The sequence below is a fragment of the Sycon ciliatum genome, chromosome 12 (assembly GCF_964019385.1).
Source record: "Sycon ciliatum chromosome 12, ocSycCili1.1, whole genome shotgun sequence".
NCBI classification, from domain to species: domain Eukaryota; kingdom Metazoa; phylum Porifera; class Calcarea; order Leucosolenida; family Sycettidae; genus Sycon; species Sycon ciliatum.
The window spans coordinates 25,457,882-25,485,448 of NC_088654.1; the positions used below are offsets into that span (position 1 = coordinate 25,457,882).

The window sequence follows — 27,567 nt, forward strand, 5'->3', positions numbered from 1 at the left end:
AGGTTTGATGTATCTTCAGTGAGTTGACCCGTCAGTGTCAGGGTGTATCGAATTTGTTGCTTTGAATTGATTCTTTGCTCGTTTCCTCTGCAATTTTATTGTTCTTTTCTTGTCTGCAATTTTCTCCTTTTTTCTTTTTCCTTTTTTTTCTCTCCTTTTTTTTTTTTCTCAAACAGGTTTGCATTTGCAGACAATTTTTTTTCTTAGGGAAGGGGGGTAATGTGGTAGTCATGCATTGTACATCACGGCTGTAGTACTGATGTGCACAGTCATGGTAACAGTGCATTGCGTAATGCTCTTGGCCATATGCTGCTGTTGAGCTGGTTTTACAGATGAAGAATCTGAGAGACACAATGGCTAGTTGTCTATTCTTTCCGTGTGCTTAGTCTGGCTTCTTGCATGCCTACACAGACTTTCAACCCGGGGTTGAAAGTTCTCATGTTAACACAGCCTTCAGCATGCTTTACTGTATGTGCACAAGGCCCGGTATCGCGGTGTGGTGGGCACTCTCTCTCGTGCAGCCATGACTCACTTCAAGTTTGCACGTTGTCTTCATCATGCTTACAACTTACTAGTGGTGCTTTGTTTGTACTCTATTTGCAAACAGCACCGCCAGCACCCATGTTCATGGTTTCAACATCAACAACATGGATATCTGTGACTTTCACCAAACTGACTGGACAATTCTATGTTGCAAATTACTGCTGTGACTTCACGCAACTTTCCGTGTCCGGAACTGATTCAAAGAAAGGAACCATACGTCTTTGCAGCGACACCATATACCTCAATCTGACTGGAACTGAAGAAGATGCCACGTATAGCCTGACAGCGTTTGCCAACAATACAGAAGGGCATATTGGCGAGAATGCTACAATGAACAATGTGATAACTAAACCAGCAGGTACTCGATATTCAAATAATCTACGTGGAGATAAAAGTTTAATAATAGCAATGAAAAGTATGAATGCCGCAGACATCACCACGCAACATGACAATTTGTTCAAGGTTTGGTTTTGTGTGTTTCCAAAATCGATTTTCACGTTCCGATCATCAGTGGAAATACGGAACTAAAGAGAACAAGGGGAAAACAAAGGTTAAAAATCCAAAGAAGTGTGACACACGACGGGTAACTTGTGGTAAGTATTACAAAAAGTGAGAACTAAAATAAAGAGTAAGTGTGACAAACGGGCATGAACAGTGCAGAAACAACTCATGAACACGGGGTGCAAACTCACGAAAATAACCTAAGTGCTAAAACATGTTCTTTTTGCTTACACAAATCGGGCTTATGCGTACGAATACAAACAGCTTCAAGGACCTTCAACTGCTGGACATAACGGGCACGGCACAGTACAGAGAAGTGGGAATCATCATACACACTCAAACAATCGGGACGAGATAACAAATGCAAATACACAGCTGACTTCTTACGAATTTCACCCTCATCAGCTCCATCACCTTCCCTGCCACCTGACTCCTCCTCGTCCGTTTTATCACCATCACCACCAGCCGTCTCACCGTCATCCGCCTCATCTTCATCCGCCGCCTCGTCATCACCCGCCTCGTCGTCATCTGTATCCTCGCCGTCATCCGCCTCGTCGTCATCTGTATTCTCGTCATCCGCCGCATCATCACCCAACTCATATTCACCACCAGTCAGTCGTCTGATACCATCCATGTTCTCCTTCCTACGTCTGTCCCGTGTCACTGTCTTTACCTCATCTACGTCCCGAGATTGTGTTCCGTTTTGCCCCCGGCTTCCGGTCTCCTTCGATGCTCCGCGTGGGCCTTGGCCATTCCTAGCATATATTTCGGTTGAATAATTGGCGGTCGACCTCCGTGGTCTCTGGACCCACGGATCAATCGCCGGAGGGTGCTGCGGTGTCCGCACAGCCGGATACTGTGTCAAAGAAATGGGCTCAATTTCTGTGATTGGCGGTACTGTTGTTGTTGCCGACTCCTCCCCAACCCCAGCCACCAACGGCACTGGTGGTGGCTCCGGTGGCGGCACAAACATACTTTGCGGCGCACTTCATCCCTGTGTTCACTACGATACGTGCGTTCACGGTGAGGAAGGATGTCCTACCATCCCACCTATTGAGCCACTTGGTCTACCAATTTGAGTGCCGGAATTGTGATAGCCGGTACGTTGGTAGGACCCTTCAACACCTGAGCGCACGTATCAAGCAGCATGTACCACTTCACATGCTGCCGGACGCAGCAAAAGCGAAGCGCCCGAAGCGGGGAAGACCACGCAAGAACCCGCTCCCTCTACCACCGACACAACCAGAGCAAGTCGAACACACGGTGCAAAGGAAGAGTGGTGGATCACTAAGCCAACCGAATGTGCCTTCTCCACCGTTGCCCTTGCCGCCACCGGAGCCACCACCAGTGGCGGAAACAGAAAGTCGAGCTGCCCTTGCCGCCACCGGAGCCACCACCAGTGGCGGAAACAGAAAGTCGAGCTGTCGAAGAAGAAAGTCGCATCCAAATCGCTACATGCTGGACCCGAGCCACGATGGAATGAACTTGAGCGTAAGGTTTTCGAATGGATCGAGAAAAATCGAGAAGATGGGATTGGATTGAGTGGCACAATGATTCGCCTAAAAGCGAAAGTCTTCGCAAAGGAGATGAACGCCGTAAGTTTCAACGCAACTGTTAGTTGGTGCTATCGTTTCATGAAGCGACATAGCCTTGTTATCCGGGTGAAGACTCACCTGTGCCAGCGACTGCCGGACGAGTTTGAGGAGAAGATTCTGTCCTTTCAGCGCAACGTCATCAGGTTGAGAGAACAGAACAAGTATCCGCTAGATCAGATTGGCAATATGGATGAAACACCTCTGAACTTCGACATGCCCTTGTCCCGCACTATCGACAAAATTGGAGCGAAGGCTATTCACATCAAAACGACAGGGCACGAACGAGAGCACTTTACTGTGGCTTTAGCATGCCTTGCCAATGGGACAAAGTTACGGCCATTTGTCATTTTCAAGCGAAAGACTATGCCAAAGGATGCAGTGCCGCCTGATATCATTGTCCACGTTCACCCCAAAGGCTGGATGGATGAAGCTGGAATGCATATGTGGCTGGATAAGGTTTGGTGTGCAAGGCAAGGTGGCCGTAGGAGCACCCCTGTTCGAAGCTGCCTTGTCTTTGACTCGTTTCGTGCACATCTAGTAGAGAACTTCAAAAGACGTGCTCGTGAAACAAGGACCGACCTTGCTGTTATCCCTGGTGGTCTGACATCCCAGCTTCAGCCACTTGATGTGTGCCTCAACAAGCCATTCAAGTGCCACATCAGGCAGCACTGGACAGACTGGATCATTGGTGGAAACCATGAGTTTACACCAACAGGCCGTATGAAGAAGCCATCAATTTCCAAAGTATGCAAATGGGTGGATGAGTCATGGAAGACCATCCCAACTACAATGGTCGCCAAATCATTCAAAAAGTGCTCAATTTCAAATGCACTGGACGGCACTGAAGATGTCGAAAGATTAGGATTCCCAATCTCTCGATTTATCAACACAGGTCACAAGTCCGATCTCACCTCTACCGGTGGCACACATCATAGGACAAAGGAGTCTGTAGTAATCGCTCTTTCCAGAATAATGCTAGAGAACAACAAAACTGAAAAACCACTCGTGTCCAAGAAGAGCCGCATAACCCACCACCGTGGGAGAAGAAAAAACACATTCCCAAAAGCGCGTCAAACTGTGCTGCATGCACGTGCCTTGACAAGTACATGTACAGTCATGCATACGTGGGCCAGAACAAGTCATACAAAGCACGGGAACGTGGGCATGGAACTAGCGTTTTGTACTGAAACAAGAACAGGCACAAACATGATACAAATCGCGCGACAAGGTCGCCGCGACAGAAGATGACATGATCTTTGAGGACCACAATGATTCAGACTCCGGCAACAATGAAGACGGCGACGGCATCGCTGCAGAGGTAGCTTTGATCAACATCAGTGGCAGCGAGACTGAAGATAGTGCAGATGACATGGAGTGATCTGTAGTCAACACAGCAATACACCAACATCTCTGCAGCAACCTGTGGTGCACTTACACTTCATAATCTGATCTAACATGGTATTTAGCTCCATAACCATAATAAATTTGTAGAAAGGCCATTTGTCAATGAGTGTGAAAAATCTTGGTTTGTGGATGCGGCTTATACTCCGAATACCAACTATTAGTTAATATTTTTCCTCAAAAAGGGGGGTGCGGCTTATACCCCGGTGCGGCTTATACCCCGGAAAATACGGTATATTATTATTATTATATGCATTTCCGCGGCAATGTCACCCGAACAATGGCAACCCACATATTCGCATATGCCGGAAATAGAATGCTCTGCCAAAACCATAAATCAAATGACATCATAATATATATCCGTTCTGTGTAAACCAGTCAAGAGAAACATACGACGGCACAGAGTCCTCTCCACCCTGCACGGTCCCTTGCCAGGATCCGTAGGCGCTGCAAGTCACCAAGCGACACAAGCCTTCCATTATCCGCTTTCGCCAGGTTTCCCGACAGCTTCGTGACAATTGTGACACGTGGGCGTCCTCGCCAGGTCTTCTCATCGTGCGTGAAATACGCCGCCATTGCCAATGATGCTGGGGTGTCCTCTGGCAAGCGGAGAATGTGACCAAAGAGTTAGTAGTAGTAGTAGTCTTTTATTTTCCATCGGAAGCCTCAACAGTGATGAACACAACTCTTAAGAGGGCCGATAACAGAGTAGAGGGGTGTGGGGTGAGAAAAAATAATAATAATAAGAGATATTTAAACTAAACTAAACTGATACTTGGAACAATAAAGCAGCAGTAAGCAGTAAGCAGTAAACACAGGTATACAATACAAGAGTTGCCACCGCAGACGCTTGAGAATGTTGGTGATTTGCTCAGCTTTGCACCTGGCGTACAAAGAGACATTCGTCATCTTCTGACGCCAACTAATGCCAAGTAGTGATCGCAGTTGCTGACGGTGGGAGGAATCGAGACTCTGCTCCAAAGCCACCTTCAAGCCCCATGTTCCGCCGTCAGTGTAGGTCAGTACTGGTATGAAAAACGCCTGATAGAGCCTCTGGCGCATCTTCTCACTGATAAGCTCTCGTCAACACCACACAGCAAAGAGTGACCTGAAAGCAGCTGTTGTGAGCTGCTTCCTTCTGATCACGTCTTGTTCATCACCCAGAAGTGACCCAAGCTTACGTGTCTTTCTCCAGACTTCCGCTAGACGATCCCCTTCTCTGCGTAGTGTTTTTTGCTCAGTTTTCTCTTCGTTCACTTTGAGATGCCATTCTCTGAGGACCTCAGTTATGCTTGGGCTGATACTATCCAACCATGTCCGTGAGCTGCTCAGAAAATCCGTATCATCAGTATAGATAACTTCCCCAGGCAAGAGTTCATCAGCTGGCAGCCTGGGAGGTAACGTGGCCTTGAGATCACGTAGCGCTGATTCCCAGTAAATGACTCCATCTGCATCCCCTTTGTACAACATTCTTTCCCACTACAATCTCTGCAATTATGTTACATCTCCAACACGGGTCACGGCAACATCATCCACGATGCTAGATTTGTTCCTTTCAACCTCCCGATTGGATGGTACCTGTGAAGCAATACACTTAGACATAAGTGATCACTTTGTTGTGCTGGCCCGGCTGAACATTCACACACACCAGCACGTGTCATCGTCAGTGAAAACCACCAGACGTCTCCATCGAGTAAACTGGGACAGTTTCAGTATCGACCTCCAGAGGAAACAGCAGCAAGACTTTGATGCCCACAGCAATATCCATGATATGGTTCATTCTTTCACTTCTTCTATCATGTCCACACTAGACCAGTATGCACCATTGGTACCCCAGCGTAAACGCGCACGCCGCCCGTGCCCCTGGCTGACTGATGAGCTTGTGGGTGCAGTTCGTAAACGTAATCATTTACACCGGCTCCTCATGAGAGATCAAGCGAATGTACAATTGCGTGATCAGCATAGAGAAGCTCGGGCCATGGCCCGTCGACTCGACAGGAAGCTGCGCAACCAGTTCTTCACTGAACAATGCCGAACGAGTGACCAGCGCAAACTGTGGAGAGTGTTGAATGTTGTAACTGGTCGTCAAAAGAAAGCCCAGGTCCCACAGGCATCCCTACAGGATCTCAGTGAAACATGTGGTAGTGTCGTACATGACCCAGCGCGTCCCGCCACTCTTCAAGCTCCCTTGGGACCAACCCAACAATGTGGTTTCTCTGCTTTCCAGCCAGTCGCAGTTTCTGCCGTCGAGTCCTGCTTGAGTTCTGTGGACCCAAGTAAGGCGACTGGCAGTGATGGTGTGCCTGGCCTACTTCTACACAAGTTCTCCTCAATATTGGCACCCAATCTCACCAAAATTATCAACTATTCGCTCAGAACAGGCCAACTTCCTTCCACCTTCAAATCCTCACATGTCACCCCTCTGTTTAAGGGTGGCGACCCAACCTCACCTACAAACTACCGCCCAGTTTCCCTGCTACCCATCATCTCCCGTATTCTGGAGGCATTTGTAAAGAAACAGCTCACCACCTATCTCGAATCAGCCCACCTTCTACCCACCAGCCAATTTGCCTATCGTAAACAACACTCCACAGAGGATGCACTTGCCCTCGCAGTCAACAGATGGTCTCTAGCCAAATCTCGACGAGAGTACACCGGAGTTGTGTTCGTAGATATGTCGAAAGCGTTTGATCGCGTTCAGCACGAGCGTCTTCTGACTGAACTCTTCTCTTTTGGCATATCTGGTACTCCACTCACTTGGTTTGCTGATTACCTCTCAGGCCGCTTCCAGCAGATCAGAGTTCAAGGACATCTCTCTCCTGCCGTTTCTTGTTCTCGTGGTGTCCCACAGGGCAGCGTTCTTGGTCCCCTGCTATTTGTCTTGTACACTAGCACATTGAGCACGATCCTGCCACCGGCGGTAAACCACCAAGAATTTGCGGATGACATTACTCTCGACTGCTCAGACACCGACCCCACTGAAGTATGCCGAACCCTCAGCCACGCAATCACAAGCCTCGCCACGTGGCTAGAAGATATTGGTTTGCTGCTGAATGCAGCAAAAACTCAGCTTCTCTTCATAAAGCCCCGTGGCGCAGATGACACACAGCCTGAGGTGTTCTGCCATGCTGACAAACTCGCTATCACACCTTCGGCTAAGTATCTCGGGGTAATACTCGATGAGGAGCTGTCCTGGAAGCCCCACATTGCACACCTGAGCCGCAAGACTGCTAGGACCATTGGCCAGCTCTGGAGGCATGGCCAAGGACTCAGTTTGCGCGCCAGACGCACTTGGTTCCTCAGCATGGTCCTCTCTCAGCTATGCTATGGTTCTAATAGTTTTGTTCCTGGGCTTTCTGCCCAGTTGCTTGGACGTCTGGAGAAGAGTTTCAAAGCCGGCATTCGCGCAACCTTGCAACAGCGCTTTCTCACCCCCACCGCACCGCTTCTGGCACTTCTTAGTATAGTCAGCCTGGCACACACATACACTCAGAAAGTTCTAATCTTTGTACACCGCTGTATCAATGGATACTGTAGCCCACTCCTACAGCAACTCTTTACAACGACTGCTCCAAACACCGTGCTAAACGATCAGCGCATCACTAGGGGCCAAGTTTCCAACTTGCTCCAAGTCCCTTTCCTTCGCGGGCCTGCTGGTCGCTCGAGTATGATGTTTCACGGCAGTATTGCATGGAACGCCCTCTCGGCTGATGTAAGATCGATAACTGCTGCCGATCAATTCAAGAGAGCCCTATCTGATATTGACGTACTTAACTTGTAAACTCTATGCCAACAGTCCAACACCCCTCGCCGTACTTCATGTTCCCTGGACTGCTAAAAAGTGTCCCCATCCAACTAAGTCTGCCAATGTTCACACATATATTCTCATGAAATGCTTCCACTACATTTTATTTGTTATCACATTATAAAAAAATTCACACAAATTGAGTGTCAGCATACACACAATGTCATAACAAACATTTCTATAATAATAATCGTACCGCTTGCATGTCTTTATCTCTATACATTTCCTCATATAATTTTCTTCATCTTTCTGTGAGAACCGGACCTATAGGCCGGTAAGAAGGCAATCATGCCTGTGCAATTGGTGAAGTAAAATAAAAGTCAACAACAACAACAACAACAAAAAGAACTAGAGATAGGCAGTCGCCCTGTGGGGTGCCGATCGTGGTCTCAAGCTCCAGCTATAGCTAAACCAGCTATAGCCCTATGTATTTCTATCAAGATGGTAGAACTTTTCTTAGTGGGAAAGGCCCTGGTACAACCTTCATAGTATGTGGGACTGAGTTTTTGCCGTTATTAAACCGATATCACGTACAGGTGGAATTACCCCTTGCCTGCCATACTGCTACTTCTTGTACTGATGTTGTGCCTGGAGGTAGGATCTGTATTCAAGTTTCATATAATCTGTGGGGAGCTTTACCAGAGAATACTGAACACTAGACTTGGGTGGAGACAAACCACGACATGTTACTGTTATAAGGGTAGAGTTCGACTGTATTTTGATCGTGGTTCGAATGCCACGGTGTATACGAGACGCGAACGGTAGCAGCCGAAAAAACTAAGAAACATTTCTGGACACTCCTGGACGACTATTGCATATTTTTCTTCTCCACCACTGCTTGTTCATGTTTGCATTGCTCCACAAACACTTTGAAGACAACATTATTCATTATCATATTGCATCTTCCTTTCATAAAAACCGCTTGCTTGAGCTGAGCGCCAGTTAAGTGTACCTTTGTCAAGTATCGTGCAGTGTTATCGCATGATCTGATTGTAAAGTAACTGGTGATGTCAGTGTATATTATAGCATAACTTGCAGCTCTTTGCTCCTCTTTTCTTCTTATGAAGACTGCATGAGTAATGTCGCTTTAAAAGGTCGTTTTATAGGGAACTTGCTGGTTCCACTCCACAAAATGCAGACACCGTTTGGGTACCAATTTAGGGTTGGCCATTATTGCACGCATATCGGGCCCTGCGAGTATATATCCCTGTTTTACCATGTTGCTATGTACTGTTTATACTGCTATACTATAATTAATAATTATGTTCTGCAGCTCCAGATGATCCCCCGGGAGCACTGCCCGTCGGATCAAAAACACCAACATCTATCTATTTTACCTGGATGCCAGTTAATAATCTGCGTCTGAACGGGAAATTACTCAGTTACAGTGTGAAATATACAGAATCTGAAGAAATGGTCGTAACCATTTTGAATGTGACTCACTTGGAGGAAGCTAACATAACTGGCTTGTACCCGGGGTATACGTACAGCATCGAGGTAGCAGCAATCTCAACTGGTGGTATTGGCCCATACACACATCCGGTGAACGCCACCACCTCACAAGAATGTAAGTCCTGACTGTGAAGTCAGCACTGACCAACAAGAAATGATAGGTCACGGGTATAGCCAGAAATCAACACCACAGTATAAAAAAACTAGTTTACTGGCACTCCTGCACACCTTCAAGTACACACGTGCACACATATGCACACCTATACACACGAGTCATTTGCACACATGCATGCACAAACGCACACACAGACACACATGCACGGACACACACATACTGTGTTATCTCCATTATAAGCCCGCGCCTATATTTTTTCAACCAGTCCGGATTAGAGACTGGGCTTCTACTAGAGACTGGGCTTATAGTGTTTCTACCACCTGGTACATGTACATATAAATTACCTATTATTTTTCATTGCATCAGTAGCACAAAGTTTCCTAGCAGGTACCGAGACTGCAGTTTTGTGCTTCCAGGTACACTCAGTCTGAACATTAGATTTCAGGGATCACAGACCTTTACCACAGCATGTGTTTATGTGATACTGTGTGATGTCAAACATGCATGGACATGATCCATACAGTTCTCCTTTATAAGCCCTGCGCTTGTACATCTTCGAAGCCCTCTTGGAGTGCGCTTATAATAGAGACTGGGCTTCTACAAGAGACTGAGTTAATAGAGATAATACGGTCCACGCATACAGTACATACACACATAATATACACACATACATACATAATACACACATAATATACACACGCCTCTTGTATGGATACATACAGTACATTCACACATACACACATACACACATACACATATACACACATACGCACATACACACATAATATACACACACACACGCCTCTTGTATGGATACATACAGTACATGTACGCATACGAGTACAGTCTACTCGCGATAAGTCATGAAATTTTAAGTCACGCTCTCGAGACAAATCACGCACTTTTGCAATTTGGACGGCATATATGTTTTATATACGTATACCATTGTGCAAGTCGCGCACTCGCGATAAGTCACGCATTTCTTGTCTTCAAGATAGGGTGCGCGGCTTAATGCGAGTAGACTGTACCTGCACATACATGTACCTACGTATACACACATAAGTATACACATATACGTATACACACATGCATAGTTAGGGGTGAAACGAGTATCTATTTTGACCAACCGATCACTCGTTCATAATATTCGATCGAGTATCCGATTAGTATTTTATCAAAATTCAAAAGCGCTAGATTTGCAAGTTCTCGACCAATTCGGAAGAAATTATCTGTGAACATAGAACAAAAGTCGCCAACGTCTTGTACAGAGTGTAAAGTAACGATTTTCATCAGTACTTTCATATCTCAGAACGTTACTTGCCGTGGTGATCGCATCGTCCAAGTCTTAAAATACTGACTCAAAGCCATGCATAACGCATGCATACCAGTGGACCAGCGGTACAACAAAAGTTTTTTAAAAAACAATGCCAATCCTAAAAATAAAAAAAATAAAAAAAATAAATAAAAAACGATCGAGTGCAAAATTTCGAATACTCGCTCGTTTGAAATTTTCGAACGAATACTCGAATATTCGAACTAATCGTTTCACCCCTAATGCATACATATAATTATACACACACACACATGCATACATATAATTACACACACATGCATACAAATCCGTTGATCCCCGAGCTGCAGAGAGTGCTCAATGTCAGAGACAGAGCTTAGTAAATAGCAGACTCAGCGGAGGACGTTCAGGTTGGTTGTAACTCTGAGTTTCATGCCGTTAGGCAACCATCAGACAACTGATACTCGGGTCTACCCAACAGTATTCTTATAAACACATAGGGCCACAAGCATAAACAAATTTAGCGCTAAATCTGGTGTGAGGTATGGGGAGAAAACTGTACACTGCCTCCCCATCGCTTCTTCCCGCGCTTTCATGCTCACACCTGCCTGTTGCCCGCCACCCTCCTGGCACTTCTACTGTCGTGCCTTGGCCCGCGCCAGCTTTCTCCCCATACCTCACACCAGATTTAGCGCTAAATTAGTTTATGCTTGTGGCCCTATGTGATTATAAGCATACTGTTGGGTAGACCCGAGTATCAGTTGTCTGATGATTGCCTAACGGCATGAAACTCAGAGTTACAACCAACCTGAACGTCCTCCGCTGAGTTTGCTATGTACACACATGCATACATATAATTATACTTCTTCCGTATACAAAAACTTCGTGACTTTTTTTAAGGCTGTGCATAGTTCTGGAATTGTTCCGTTTGACTTGGAATAACACTCGTGGCATTGTCTAACCTGTTTACAAGCTATATACAAAAAAAAAGCAACTCAGACGAATGAGATTGAGTTTATTCAGAGTCTTCGTCGCTCCTGTCATTGTCACCTGACGACACTGACACCGCATCGCCAAAAGTCGCTGCTTCCGCTCGCAATTCGTTCAGATTCTTTTCAGCTGCAATGATGATCCGACGCGGGACTTTGGCTAGCGTACTCTTTGTAGTGGTTCTACAAACGCACCAAAGACATCTTGTAACTAGCTTCGTTACTACAAATCACAAGTGTGTGGGAATACAGAGAACGACAGAGAGATCAAAGGAAAAGCCAGGCAGGCAAGTACAGCTAAAGTGCGTACGGTACAACTGGCATGTCGCACAGCGCGGCCGGATGAATGCATACATGTTACATAAAAGGATACAATGACAAACAGTGGGATGTGCATCCACTACATCTCCCCTCTGAGATTAAACAGGCTATAATAGAGAAGATGAGGAGTCCAAAGACTATTCGATAATGTAGGTATTGTTTGTAGAGCAAGTTGCAGTGAAAGAGTGATGTGCAGAGACGACGGCAGATACGTCTCGGCACGTTGCTGAATTAGCATGATTCAATGAGGCGGTTGACAGGCTGAGGAGCTCTAGCAGAGCGACGGACTGGATCAGCTGCTGTGCCACCGTACTCAACCTCGACTGTCGGCTTCTCTGCTTCTAGCAGTGGCAGTCGGATCAAGTGACGACGATTGCGGCGAACAGTAGAGTGACCAGACTCAACGAGGTAAGAACGATTGGACACTTGCTCTACTATCTTGCCCTCCCGTTCGAGATCGGTGATGAATACACGGTCATGAAGCTGTAGAGTCGCGAGAGGCTTAGCTGCATGCCGTTGGTCGTAGTGCAACTTCTGCTGTTCCTGGGACTGAGTTTCCGATTCCAGAATACTAGGGAGATCTGGCCATTTCGGTTCCAGCTGTTCAGTCGTTGCAGGTAGACCGGTACGGAGCTGGCGGCCATACAACAGCTGACATGGAGCATAGCCGTTGCTCAGCGGTGTCGTGCGGTAAGCCAAGAGTGCATCTTGCAGGCTTTCGGCCTTCCGCAGGAGATTCTTGGCGGTGCGAACTGCACGTTCCGCTTCGCCATTCGACTGAGGATACCGTGGACTGGAAGTGCGATGGGTGATGTCGTTTGCTGTGCAGAACTCAGTAAACGCTTCGCTGGCAAACTGAGGACCGTTGTCTGTAACCAAGGTGGACGGGAAACCATGCTCGGCACAGATGCGGTGCAGATGCTTGATGACAGCAATCGAGGTTGTGGCAGTCAGCGGTACGACATCGAGGTAACGCGAGAGATAGTCAACAATGACGAGGTAAGTCGTGCCGTTGAATTCCATCAGATCTGCACCAACCGTGTGCCACGGCAGTGTTGGGCGTTGGACGGGTTGCAGTGGTTCGGTCGACTGGACGCGGTGTTTGGTGCACACTTCACACGTAGCAACCATCGTGTCGATTTGCCTTGACAAGCCTGGCCACCAAATGGAATGGCGGGCGCGAGACTTGCACTTCGTTGCACCTTGATGTCCCTCGTGGAGCTTCTCGAGCATCTCAGGCTGCAGAGAGGGTGGCATGACAATGCGGAAGCCATGGTACAGCACACCTTGCTCACAGGACAGTAACTGGCGTTCATGGAAGTATGGGCGCACAGTGTCGTCGACATCACGTGGGTTGCACGGCCATCCGTGTTGGACGAAGTGGAGGACTTGCTTGAGCGTCTCATCTTGTGTGGTGGCGTCAGCAATGTCACGGGCTTTACCATCCGACACGATCTCGCCGATGTAAGATGCGAGGTTGACGCTGATCTCGTCTTGGAGACGGCTGGATTGTACGTGAGCAGGCGCATCGAATCCCACTTCTGACACCATGTAGTGGTTCTACAAACGCACCAAAGACATCTTGTAACTAGCTTCGTTACTACAAATCACAAGTGTGTGGGAATACAGAGAACGACAGAGAGATCAAAGGAAAAGCCAGGCAGGCAAGTACAGCTAAAGTGCGTACGGTACAACTGGCATGTCGCACAGCGCGGCCGGATGAATGCATACATGTTACATAAAAGGATACAATGACAAACAGTGGGATGTGCATCCACTACACTCTTCATTTCCAGAGCTGTGTACGAATCGATGTCGACTATATTCAGTCGTTCCAACCCGCGACCTCCATTATGCCGTGAAACGAGTCGCTCAAGCACATCCACACGCTTCGCATTTTCTCGGCAGGAGAATCCTCCCAGCATTCTACAACGGCTTCGACGAGGTCCCTGCGATTCCCCTAGGCCACAACGGAGACGTCCGACTGGAGTAGAGAGAGGCGAAGAAAGCCAGGTCGTCGACATTCCGATCCGGAGTCTGCGCTGGTTGCACAACGACTCAAATGTTTCATCTTTCCGTGCGAGCTGAACCGATTTATGTTGTCACGCTGCGTATGGGGCCGCGCACCGCAAGTACGAGCCTGGCCAGTTTCAGGGCAGCGAGTGCCGCGTGAGTCGTGACTCCGTGCTCCAGGCGCGAGCTCCACTTCGTCACAGTGTCAGTTTCGAGCAAGTTAGTGCTATTTTTTTGTCATTTGACTCGTGAGTTCCTGTCGGCAACGTCCTCGCACGCATGGCTTCCGTAGAGAATCTGTTCGAGATCAACCAAACCTACATCACATGAATGTGGGCTGTCTATGACAGCCTTTGGTGCGGTTCGTTGAGCAGGTTCTTGCTCAAAAACACCGTTGAAAAAAAGTCACGAAGTTTTTGTATACGGAGGAAGTACACACACACGCACACACATGCATACGCACACACACACACACACACACACACACACACACACACACACACACACACACACACACACACACACACACACACACCTTTGACCTTTGACGCCCCATCTCCAGTGGAGATGATAGGCTACTGAGTTGGGCAGTACTTGATGTGACGCTTCAAATCGCCACTTCTCCTAAACGCTCTGCCGCATGCGCAGTGAAAGTCCTTCGGTGCCGGGGGAGGAAGACGATGTTGATGGACCCACCTGCGCCATTCCGGGCGATCTTGCGCGAGCCGATACCACTCGGACTCCGGAATATCCAGTGAGCGCAGATCACCGACAATCGTGTCTCGCCAACGCTTCTTTGGCCCATGCCGTGGTCTGGTTGCCTCGAGCTCCCCAAACAACACTTGTTGAGGAATCCGTGCCGCGTCCATACGGGCAACATGACCCAGCCAACGCAGACGGTACTCACGCAGGAGAGTGCCAATGTCTTCAGGAAGACGCGCTCTCTGGGCTAGATCACACACACACACACACACACACACACACACACACACACACACACACACACACACACACACACACACACACACACACACACACACACACACTACTGTACTGTACTGTACTGTACTGTACTTGCTCACTGCCAAAACTAGTCACCTGGGTCACCCCGGGAGAGGGGAGAGAGGTTGGAAGATTGTTGGTTTGCGCATTGGAGAAGTGTTGGAGCTAGGTGTCAGGTCGCCAAATGTCTCCGTACTCCTTTGTCAGTTTTGGGCCATTTTGTCGCACTCGCTGACTGTATAAGATCTGGTTACGTTGGTGGACACTTAGTCATAACTCGTAACATTTTGTCCTCCTTTTTCACTCTAAAAAATAATAATAACTGCATTTACCCCTGCCCCAGTGAAGGTAATGCTTGCTACTAGTGTGGGTGGCTCAATCAGAGTTCAGTGCTGCCAACCTGCTCGGTCTGATTTGCGTACTCGGGCGGCTGAATTTCCGTATTTTCCAGAGTTTTTGCGTGCTACCAAATTGTTTTAATCCCACGATTTATAATGTATTTTTGCGAAAAGAATGAATATTTAAAGGGGAAGTAAAGGCTGAAATCAAATTTTCACCAGTTTAGTTGTAGTCATCAGGGTGCTGAGTCGAATGGAATACTGTTTTAGCGTGTACTTGGCAATTTTATGTGCTCTGCATACACAGATACATGCACAGGTAAAGTATGTAGTCATGTGTAAAACTGGTTCATAGTCAGCAGATCCATACTTCTCAGTTTTCCCGTACAATTTCGGTCAATTTCCGTACAAATACGGAAAATTTGGCAGCACTGAGAGTTGGTCTGATATAAGCTTCACTAGCACCATTGATTACACAAGAGTTAATCTAGCCAGAAGTAGTCCATGGTTAACAGGCATGTATACTTCAAAAAGAAAATATCTGAACCCTGGAACAAACAAAGGTTGCAGGTACAGGTGTAGGAGTTGCATTTTAATAGAAAGTATATTTTTCGCAGTAAAAGAGTATTTATTTGTAGAGCTTGTGTTGATACAGATTCCTAGGTTCAAACCCCAAGATGGGCAGTTAGTTACATTTTTTTCTCTCCTTGCGTATTTTGTATCTGCATGTTATTACCCTTTCCGACAGTCGCTCGTGAGTAATGTATGAGTCGTGTATGGCTAAACCCGTATTTACCCGTATGACTGCTGCTAGTGTTATTGTTCTAGAACATTAGCATAATTTAACCAATCACAGTTCACAGCTCTGGAATATTCTAGAATTTCGTCGGCGACCGGTTTATATAGATTGCTCATTGGTTGATGACCTAAAGAACATGGCTGCCGTTCGCCGTGTGTTTTGTCTTCTTGCATTGTTCTTATCTTGTGCTTTTTCACTTCTTATCTTTACTTGCCGAGTGTGCAACTAATAATTCTGTCCTAACGAGTATTCGTGAAACCACAAAGTGAGTGCTTTGTTTGAGTGTGTGAAATTGTCTCCGACGGCCAGCTATTGCATTGGTGGCAGCGGTGGGATTCGAACCCACGCCTCCGGCGAGACTGGAGGGGCCAGCTATTACACAGGCACACATACGCACACATACACATTGAAGAAGTCATTTACCGTAAAAGTTCGTAGATAAGTACCTGCCCAAAATAAATACCCCCTTCATCCTTTTGATTCTGTCTGTTGAAGTCTAGTTCAGCCCGATAAACATACTGCCCAAAATAAGTACCGGTATGGTTCACAGATGCAGCGCTTAGCATGTACATTTTCTTTTTATGAAAATTACTTCTCCACTACACACAAGTCGGGTCCGAAAGTTAGTTCGTGCCCGAAAGTTAGTACCCGCCCGAAAGTTAGTACCCGCCCAAAAGTTAGTACCCGCCTGAAAGTACCCGCCCGAAAGTTAGTACCTGCCCGAAAGTTAGTACCCACCCGAAAGTTAGTACCCACCCGAAAGTTAGTACCCACCCAAAAGTTAGTACCCACCCGAAAGTTAGTACCCACCCGAAAGTTAGTACCCACCCGAAAGTTAGAACCCACCCGAAAGTTAGTACCCACCCGAAAGTTAGTACGGGTGCGACCACTAAATTCGAAAGTAAGTACAGGTAGACTCCCTCTAATTCGAGTACGGTATAATTCGAACATTCCGTGTAATTCGAACTTTTTCTTCGTACCGATCTCCTGCAAGTCACTTCAAGTCGAATTCGAATGCGTCATTCGAAGGACGAAACGTGCGCCGATTGGAAAATTCAAACTCAGTCTTCGTACAGAAGAGTAGTTTGCAGTACAGTGACTATGTCCTTGGAACGCTTATTTCGAAGTGAGATGGAGGTATTATACAGTCTGTATCGGCTATAGAGTGACCGGATATAAGAATATATCGGCTACAGTGATATTGGTACGAAATATCAAAAGCAAAACGTATTTTATCCTGTACAAATATCACTATAACCAATATTATCGGATGTAATGATATATCGGATATTATGATGGCAACATAGAATCAAAACATGCATAACACACTACATTATAATGGGCTATAGTGATAACTTTAAAATACATGTTGCAATAATATCAAAGGCCCTATTTTTTTACTTTCTTCACGTTGCTTATTTTGATAGTGACACATGTACATGTACATGTACATAACAGAATTTTTTATGGAAATGCGGGCACTGTCAACTATGCAGCATGCTCATTTGTCAAAACGCCATGCTGGAAGTATTCCCTTGCCTTTCATGTGTCGCTCGAAAAAAATCGATCGTATCGCATATAGTGATGCATCGGTTATAGTGATAAAATCACGGAAATCAAAAGGGTACGCTATAGCCGATACAGACTGTAATTGTAATTCGGAGTTCATTCTTTTGTCCTTCTCTAGCCTAGAGTAGCTCAAAAATCGATCCCTGGTCCGCTGCAGGATCGACAGTAGCGTTCAAGAAGCCCACCTTCTCTCGAAATTTGATTCAAGCCTGTGGGAGGCAAAGTGCAAAGATTTGATTGAAGACGACTTCTTCCAGGTGGCGGACTCCGTTCGCGGATCTCAGTGGCCTTTCATGCAGCGCCAGCTCGCGCGCAGAGATGCTATGCGCCGCTTTTTTATTTTTTATTTATTTTATTTTTTTACTATGTTCACATACCCAACTCATAAATAATACAGAAGACAATGGTACTGAGACAAGGACAAACGTGACAACTACTGAGAAGGGGCTGCACTGAGGTGCAGCAGTGATGGTGGGGCATTGATGGCTCTGCCGACCTGAGATCTCGGCATCACGGCCAGAAACACGCACCAAAAACAAAAGATAGAGCGGTAAGGGTCAGGAAAAATAAGAATAAAGCAAGGGCAAGCAACAGCTTCCGTTCCTCAGAACGACGTGCTGCTGTCCAACGGCCTTTCATGATGCGGATTAGGCGGCGCTGTTCTTTTCCTTGAAATTGTTTCAGGACAGCTGCAGTGCCCGGCAACTTCTTTACTAGAAGATCAAGATATCATCTTTGTGTTAATCCATTGTTTTATTATAAAATGGCCTGGTGCATTGTACATGACCACCTATGTTTCGTTGATGCGAATAAAACGTGCGAAAATAATCAGCACGCGATTTCGAGCATTTTGACATACATATCAGTGCATTGGGCTGCATTTGGATAATTAGAAGTTCCTGATAATTAGAAGTTGGGGCCTGGCAATTTGAGGTTCGAATTTTAGGGAGTCTACTTGTACATGCTTATTAACGGGCTTTTACAGTATGTGGCACCAAAGACTATTGAGCGCTTAATTCCTCACTTCATTTCCCTTATTTTCTGTGCAGATGCGCCAAAGCCAAGCGTTTTTGTTGAGATATTTCCGACAAAGGTCATCGTGAACATCTCTGCAAGCACAGGAAATTACCGTTTCTCCAAGTTCTGCTGTTACTTCACGAGGTATTCCGTATCTAACATACCAAAGTCCAACAGGCATAAGGTGACGGTTTGTAACCGTACTAGTCCCATTGTCTTCTCACCTGTTGAGGAGGATGCCAGTTACGGTAACCCGCGGCCATACTGTGTAATAAAGGACACACGTCCGGTTGACGGATATCCCACATTTATTCAAAACTTCACCACACCAGCAACAGGTAAATAATATTATTGTTCTCATTTTGTTGTTCTCAGGTCGAATTGTTGCTACTGCTAGTCCCGCATCATCTCCACATTCACCGATACTTAACACAACATGCCCATGATCCAGGTTGATATTTGGACCATTGGCTTTGCCTTGGTACAGTCAAACCTTGTTAGGACGAGCTTCAAGTGACCGAACAAGTTTTTTTACTCTTATCCGGAGTTCTTCTTATCCAGATCTGACAAAATATTTGATATACACATCATATGGATTGTTTTTATGTGAAGGTGCATACTGTGGCAAATGTAAAACATTTTTTCATAACATAACCCAGCAATAGGTAAGTACAATGTGCAATGAATTCATGACAGCATTACATCCGCCTTGTAATATGTTTTGCCGGTACAAGAGGCATCGACTATCGTAAAAAATCTACAGCCAGCGTACCCACGGGGACTGAAAGTTCGTATTACACGCTGATTTTGTTCCAATCACGCTTGAAATTAGTTCGTCTTCGGGAAAGTTCGCCCTGCAGAGTTTGTCGTAAACGAATAATTTAGACTTGATATGATGATGCCTGGCCAACCATAGGATTGACCCGAGTTCGTACTAATGGAAAGTTCACATTATCAGTGTTCATCCTAACGAGGTTGGACTGTACATGTCCTGATGCATTTGTGTGAACCCCACTTCATTCTGTAAAAAAAACAGGTACCTTATTTTTCGTTTTAAGAATAAGCCGTACCCAGATTTTGTTGTCACGAAATACAGACATCTACCCTGTTTTTTCACGATTCATTTGCCCATCACAGTATACGCCTTACTTACTGCTTTTTATCGGGTGTTAGTGGCCGTCGTGAGTTCCCTTCGGGAACGGATACGATAATTTACTTATTAATTTTATTTTACTGCTTTGCGGTGAACTACTGGTGTTGAAAGTGCATCTCAGTATACTCCGGAAAATAAGGTACCGACAGCACCTGAGATGAAACCAAGGACTTCTTGTGGCCATCCTTGCACAGAATAGGTTGGTGCGACAGGGAAAGCGAGAGCTCCCACGTAGGGAGCACCACACAATTCCCTTCCTTGTGCTGTAGTAACTTTAATCACTTCAAACTCTGCATGAATTACCACATCACTTATTACTTAGTATTAGGAAATTGGAGGCCACATGCCACGTACTGCTCTTTTCTCTCCGAAACTCAACACTTGCACGCCAGATACGAAAGAAGGAAAAGTGTTGAGTTTCGGAGAGAAAAGAGCAGTACGTGGCATGTGGCCTCCAATTTCCTAATACTTGGAAATTCTCCGTAAAATGACTAAACATTACCCATATCATAAGCTAAGTAATAAGTTGCAATTTCAAATTTGGACTTCACGGAGAATTTCCAAGTATTAGGAAATTGGAGGCCACATGCCACGTACTGCCCTTACTGTCATCGCTAACACAACATTAAAATGCTGTGTTAGCGATGACAGTAAGGGTTGGTTCACATATCGCCGGTACCGCCGGGAGTCATCGGGAGTGGGTCTCTTGCAACCTCTCCCGGCGCATTGCGATTATGTGAACCAGTGCAGTCGTAACAAAATCATACGGTAAAATATCGCAAGGGACCGCCGGCAAAGTTGGACAGTGCCCAACTCTTGCGATCTGCCCCGGCGCCGATCCCGTACAATTTTGACCTAAAGTGGTTTTTGAACCGTTCACGCCGGTGATCGCCGGCTGCCGGGAGCCAGACTTTGTCAAAATTTCAAACCAATACTTGTCCTAATTGTTTCTAAATTGAAGCTAGAGAGGAGGTCCGTTCGCCATTCTTGTAGTCGTTTCAAGGTGGCAAATAAGTCAGCATACCAACCCGTCCTTCTCGGATGATCTGCTTGCCCATTGTGCAACTTATGAGACAAGTACAATTGAAACAAATAAAAAATATGATGGATACATTGGCAAGTTCTTGTGACTTCATTAACGTTTGCAAGCATAATTTCGACACAATCGCTCACTAGACTGCAATAAAATGTGTAGAAGTAGTTTCATGATCTCCAGTAAAAGGTAGCACCGAGTGGCCATCACCGAAAGACCTTGAACTACTGGAGAAACAAAGAATTCAAGCTTCAATTGGCAAACCTGCCGTAGCATTTGGGCTCATTCTGTACTACTTTGTAGTAGATTTGGTACTCGAACCGTATGCGCAACGGATCGGGAGCTGCTCACCACCGATGTCTAGCGATGTCTTGCGGCGCCGATTTTGCTTATGTGAACCAACCCTAAGGGGGTGATTATATGTGCAGCTCCAGCCCGGGCTGGTCGACAGGCGGGCCAGCCCGCCTGCAACGGGATCTCGGGGTTGTACACAAATCCACACAAAACCTGTGGTGCGTTTACATGGCAAGCGGGCTGGCCCGGCGAGGCGGGATCCCGCCTCGAGGCACCCGGGATCCCGGCTAGGCGGGCCAGAAAAAGCACATATAAACAGACCAGCCCGGGCCAGAGTTGTATTATTATGGTGTCGACACTGCGTGCATACTACAAAATAGGTACTTTTACCTTTTGAGGGTAGTTATAAAGAGGATTTCGGATATTGTAAAAAAATTCTTCAGCTTTTTGTACAGCAACAAGAAGGACGTACAGTGAGCACTGTTTATTTGTTGACATGCATGATTTACATTAAAGTGGAAGGGGAACTACTTGCAAAATACTTTGATATGGACAGCTAAAAATGTGAAAAACAGGGAAAAGAAACGAGGTGATACAACACACCAAACATGTGCCACAGCGCGAAAAGAAATCAGCAGAAGAATACATTGTGTGAGAAAAAAGGTTTTTAGGTTTATAACCTGAGTATGGCTTGCAGCCCTGCGTTTCAGCCCGGGGCAGCACACTACAGTCGTAGTGTATTTGCTACATACTCACAACGGGCTGGCGTGTGCTCAGCGCATATAAACTCACTGCGGGCTGGCGACCAGCCCGGCCTTGCACATGTAAACACCCTTGGCGGGCTGGCCCGCTTGCTCCAGCCCGGGCTGGAGTTGCACATATAATAGGCCCCTAAGACGTTATCTCCATCCGGGTTCTAAACTTGATTGATTGTCATGTATTGTGGTAGAGAGTGTAAGCTTGAAAACTAATCCTGAGAGCACTCAATGTGGTATTGACAGGTCAGCGCCCAGGAGGTTTCCCATGCACACTAATCGTCGTGCCAATCTCTGCAAAGTGTGTGTTGTGTTTGGCCTGCAAGCCAAGCACACGTCCATTGTGGGGACAAGACAAAGACTGCAGATATATTTACGTCCAGTATGCACTTTTACAGATGAGAGAGAAAGAGGCAATACGAGGAGAGATAGTGCTGTGGCAACCACAACTACTGCCGTGGACTTGGAAATTCAGTCGAATGACTGGGGCCGGCACCCTCAGTGCGTACAGAAGGTTGCATGCACAGGGCACATGTTGATCGTTTGCGTACTCACGGCTGCATGGCGGGCACCCTAGGGCCGCTTGACCTCCGACTGGATTTCCTCGTCCACCATATTAGGGTTATGTACCTCCTCCCGTACATTGCCTCCTTCCACAACCTTTTCCTGCTGACCTGTATGCACCCTGTACTTACCCTCACGTACCCACCTTTTCTTGGCCTGGGTAGCTACTTTCATGCCCATATTTGCTGTAGCTACCCAAGCCCTTGATCTTGCACTCCTTCTCTCAAAACTCTCTCTCCCTTTCATCATGTAATCGTTCGTCTTTCTCTCCGTTTCTCGGTCTCCCTAATAAATGTTGTCCTACCACATACATATATGGCGGAATACAAGTCCCCGAGGCAAACTATCACCCTCCTAGGCGTCCTCTTTGACAAGAAGCTATCTTTTGGGGAGCACCTCCGGTCGGTTGCAACCCGAGCAAGGCAGTGACTTGGTCTTTTGCGCCGGTCTGCTCATCTTCTCCCTCCGGCTGGGCGCATAACCGTGTACAAGGCATTCGTTCGTCCACTGCTGGAGTACGCCCCACTCCACCGCCACTAGTGCACTTGCGTCACACTATTTATTGGCTTTGAGCAACGGACTCCCTAAGAGGCAACATCACCCTACAACCAGCAACTACCCTCAGCTCTCTCTCTCTGTCTCTCTGTCTCTCTCTCTCTCTCTCTCTCTCTCTCTCTCTCTCTCTCTCTCTCTCTCTCCACACTATACTTTCGCTATTTTCTTTTTTTTCAATCTCTTTTGTTTCTCTTCTTCTACCGATTTTCTGATTTGTGAAGTAGGCGCGGATGCCGAGACCATTGGTCGGCGGAGCCTGCAGCACCCCATCACCACCGCTGCGTTGCATTTGCAGCCCCATTCAGTCAATGTCTTGTTAGTCTGTTGTTTTGTCATTTCCTCCTTCTTTCTTCTTTTACGAATTGGGTGCGTGGTTTCAAGTAAATAAAAAATAAAATAAATAAAAAAATACCTCATCCCCAGCCCGGGCCCAAACATGAGCCAGCGTGCGCACAATTGCGAGCCACCATCCGTTCCAGCTGACCAAGACTGTCTCATGTCAGTCTCGGAACAATGTCCTTCGGTCCTTCCCCCACTGTATGATTGACACCTGGAATTGCCTCCGAGCCTCTATCCTCGGTGCTCGCCCCTCCCAGAAGTCGATGCAGACCTTCAAGAGGAACGTCTATGACCACCTGAGGCAGTCTGACTGGGACTGGGCAACCGACCGCCTCTAGCCTCCTCCGGGATTATGCCCTGCTTCTCCCACCCCCAAGCCTAATTGTCGCCAATCCTGAGTAGCCAATCTTCACTGCAACCCTATTGTACCCTTCATTTCACACTCTCCTTTCACTATTATTATCTGTTTGATTATTTGCTATTTTCTGCTGTGTTCCAAAATTAGATCCTCTCCTTTATTCTAAATCTTCCATTTTCTCCCGTGCTTTTTTCCCCTCATGCTTATGCTTCCCTCCCTAATTTGGTGCGCCTGCCATGTGAGGATGCCGAGACATCTGGTCAGTTGAGCATGGCAAGCCCCACCAGCACCATCTCACCCCATGCTTGCCCCATGTGCCTGCCGGTGAGTCGTGTATTTTTGTTAAAAAATTAAAATAAATAAATAAATAAATACCTGTTCCTTGTTCCAATAACCTACGAGGAGACAATAGTCGTAAAACGGCAATGAATAAAACTAATTGTACACTCAAGAGTCATAACCATGTACATGTATAAAACAATAATTATTACTAAAATATTTAAACACACGGCGAGGAGACAATAATTTGATAACCGCAATCAATAAAACTAGCTGAACCGACATTTGTGTACATATTTTTTCCCTACACCATTTCTTCATATTTTCATCGTTTTATTGCACATCGTCTCCACCGTTTTTACATTGCATGAATAAAGTACACAAATGTCGGTTCAGCTAGTTTTATTGATTGCGGTTACTAAAACGTTTTCTCGTGACTATCATCAGTGGAACATCGTCACATGGTAAAAATTACTAAAACAACCAGTTATATAGCTAGAGTAATATTCACAAAATAGCAGTTCGCGGTTACACATAGCGCGGTTACACATAGCGAATTGACAGTATCGCAACAGATGGATCTGGTGCCACTCCTGACGACGGCACCACGGCATGGGAGACTCCCGGACAATCGCACGTTCATAAACCAGACGGCGGCGGCGGGAAGAGTGGCAAGAGACCGAAACGAAAACAAAACAGATTTGAGGAGAGGCCAGAGGCCAGCGGAGGCACGACTGATGCAGATAGAGGAGGTGGAGCCAGGAGACGCGGAGGAAGGTACAAGCGCAGCAAAGAACGGGTCAAGGCGAAAGAAACGATGGCATGGTGAGATGGAGATGGCTGATGATGGGAACGAGTAAGGGGACAGCAGCGGCGAGCGAGATCTGGAGGCAGAGGATGAGAGTGGAAGTGATGGGGAGGAATTTGACATCGACAAGAAGAAGTCTACCATCTACAAGCATTTGGTGTCCAGTCCGGAATGTCGTAAGGTATTATTTTGATGATTCTTGGTTTAGTGTCATTTGTTGTGCACGTTTCTTTAGGCAGTTGCCGGTGCTAGAAGCTGTCTATATTCGTACACGTTACCCTGTTCTGTGTAAGCAGAAAGAAAACATTGTAGCACTAGCACTCTTCAAATAGTACGCACTCACCCTTTTTTTGTCCACACACGCACACAAGTGACATAGCTGCCTCATTCATTTACCGCTACAATTTTCACATTTACACTGTAATGCATAAACTCACACTGCTGGTGCCGTACTTGGCTGCGACAGAAGAGAGGCTCCAACCTCGTCTGTGATGGCAGAACGAAACTTCAGCCTGAATAATTTCGCGAATACTAGTCAGATCCAAGGTGACCGGGGGGTCGGCGAGCACCTCGCATGTATCCACAGTGGGCGCGGCAGAGTCGTTTGCTGAAGGTTGAGTTGGACCCAGGTGTTCTCGCTCCGTGTCGTCCAGCAATCTCTGAACCAGAATGCATTTCTTTCCGGTGGTCAGCAGACCTCGATCGTCCAGCTCGGCTCGCAGTTCTGCCACCCGCATCCGATGCACAATAGAGGACATTGTTTCAGGCACCAACAGTACGAGCTGAACACAATCAAAGCGTCTGGCTAATTAGTTACTCAAAGCTACCACAAGCTAGAAGCCAAACTGAGAGAGCTTAAAAATTTGATGCTGGCACAAGCTAAAAGTCACCACTAATTGGACTTTGAAGTGAAGCCAACAGCAAGAAAGAAAGAGAAAGTTCAAAGGAAGCAGTTGTATTACGTCAGGCTAAGCGCGCCCAAATTCATGCGCTGGCAGTGTGAGTGCAGTGAGCAAAGGTTCAAAGGAAGCAGTTGTGTGATGTCAGGCTAAGCGTGCCCAAATCTATGCGCTAGCAGTGTGAGTGCAGTGTGCAATGCACTGATGCAGCGGTGCGTGGCAGATGCAAACATGGCAGTGTGATCAGTGGATGCTAACACACACTAACTACATTACTGCGACAATAATTATTGTTTTATACATGTACATGGTTATGACTCATGAGTGCACAATTAGTTTTATTCATTGCCGTTTTGTTCCTTGTTCCCTTGTGTATGTGATTTTGGCAGAAGTTAAGTTTTCAACCGTAGCGTACACTACAGGTTGTGCCTTCCACAAAGCTCACAATGGCCTTCCTTTCTTTCAATAGCCCATGTTGTGGTCCCGTTGTTGTACCCGATCCGTTCCGGGATCGGTTACCCATATGCATTCCTGTACTGTGTACATATATGGATCCTGGTTGTGCATCTTTATCTTTCGTTGTTCTATGTAAATAAACTTTAGTTGTTGTCTGGGACTTTGGAGTGAAGTTGATCTATGGAGTGCGGGAACTAACTTGATGTTCACTCAGGAACATTACATGGTGTCAGAAGTAGCAGTTAGTCATGTCGTCTGCCAAATTTCCTGTACCTGCCCCGTTCGATTTCTCCACCCCAGAAGCATGGCCACTCTGGAAGACCCGTTTTGAACGCTTTAGTTCTTTGTCCAAATTGGACGAGGCGGACGGGCAACGCCAAGTAGACACATTGGTTTACTCTATGGGAGCCGAAGCCGATCCTATCTTTGAGTCTCTATCTCTGTCCGCGGATGATAAGAAGAAACTCGACAAGGTACTGGAGGCCTTTGACAAGTATTTTCGCCCGGGTGTAAACGTAATCCACCAACGGACATTGTTTGAAAGGTGTGTCCAGAACCCAGGTGAATCCGTGGAAGAGTATGTGCGTCGTCTCCGTGCCGCAGCCAAATATTGCACGTTTGACAAGTCCGATGAGCGTATCCGCGACAGGTTGGTGGCCCATATGACGAACCGAGAAGTTTCGAAGAAGCTACAGCTCGAGGATCACGCTCAGCTGACACTCGAGACTGCCGTGAGCTTGGCACGCAAAACGGAGTCCGTAAACGCCGAGGTCGCCCAGCAAACGCCCCGGGTGAGCCAAGCTGCTGCAGCTACCTTACCGCAACGGAAACACGGCAAGTTCCCTGCTTACGCAAGTTACGGATCGACGGGAAAGCGACCACAGGTCAAGTCCCAACGAGACTCGAGCAACAGTAAGAAGTGCTCGTGGTGTGGCTCCTCCAAAGACCACAAATCGAACCGTGACGAATGCCCTGCCAAGGACAAGTCTTGTAACAAGTGCCGTAAGTCTGGACACTTCGCCAGCGTCTGCCGGTCTGCCTCCGCCAGTGCAGCACACAACGATTATGTGCATGTAGCTGAGTTTGACTTGCAGTCAGACCCCGTCGGCGAAAATTTCCTTGGAGCTGCTTCTACCCACACCGCTGACGAGCCGTGGATAGTACGACTGGATCTGTGCGGCTCACACCTCGATTTCAAAATCGACACTGGAGCTGATCTCAACATTATGACGCAGGCCAGCTACAACGCTTTATCTGCACCGCCAGTACTCAGTCCGTGCCAGACACGTATGATTGGGCCTGATGGGAACCAGCTCACGATAC

The 27,567-nt window shown here is 46.7% G+C and overlaps 1 protein-coding gene across 1 annotated transcript in view; it reads left to right on the forward strand.

Annotated features, from left to right (window-relative positions):
- Positions 1 to 27,567, forward strand: part of LOC135827824 (tyrosine-protein phosphatase Lar-like) — a 183,464-nt gene that overhangs the window by 97,993 nt on the left and 57,904 nt on the right. Inside the window, exons 13-15 of the mRNA XM_065340253.1 lie at positions 608 to 901; positions 9,119 to 9,412; positions 18,784 to 19,089. Coding sequence (XP_065196325.1) covers positions 608 to 901; positions 9,119 to 9,412; positions 18,784 to 19,089 — 894 coding nt within the window. The remainder of the gene's footprint in view (positions 1 to 607; positions 902 to 9,118; positions 9,413 to 18,783; positions 19,090 to 27,567) is intronic.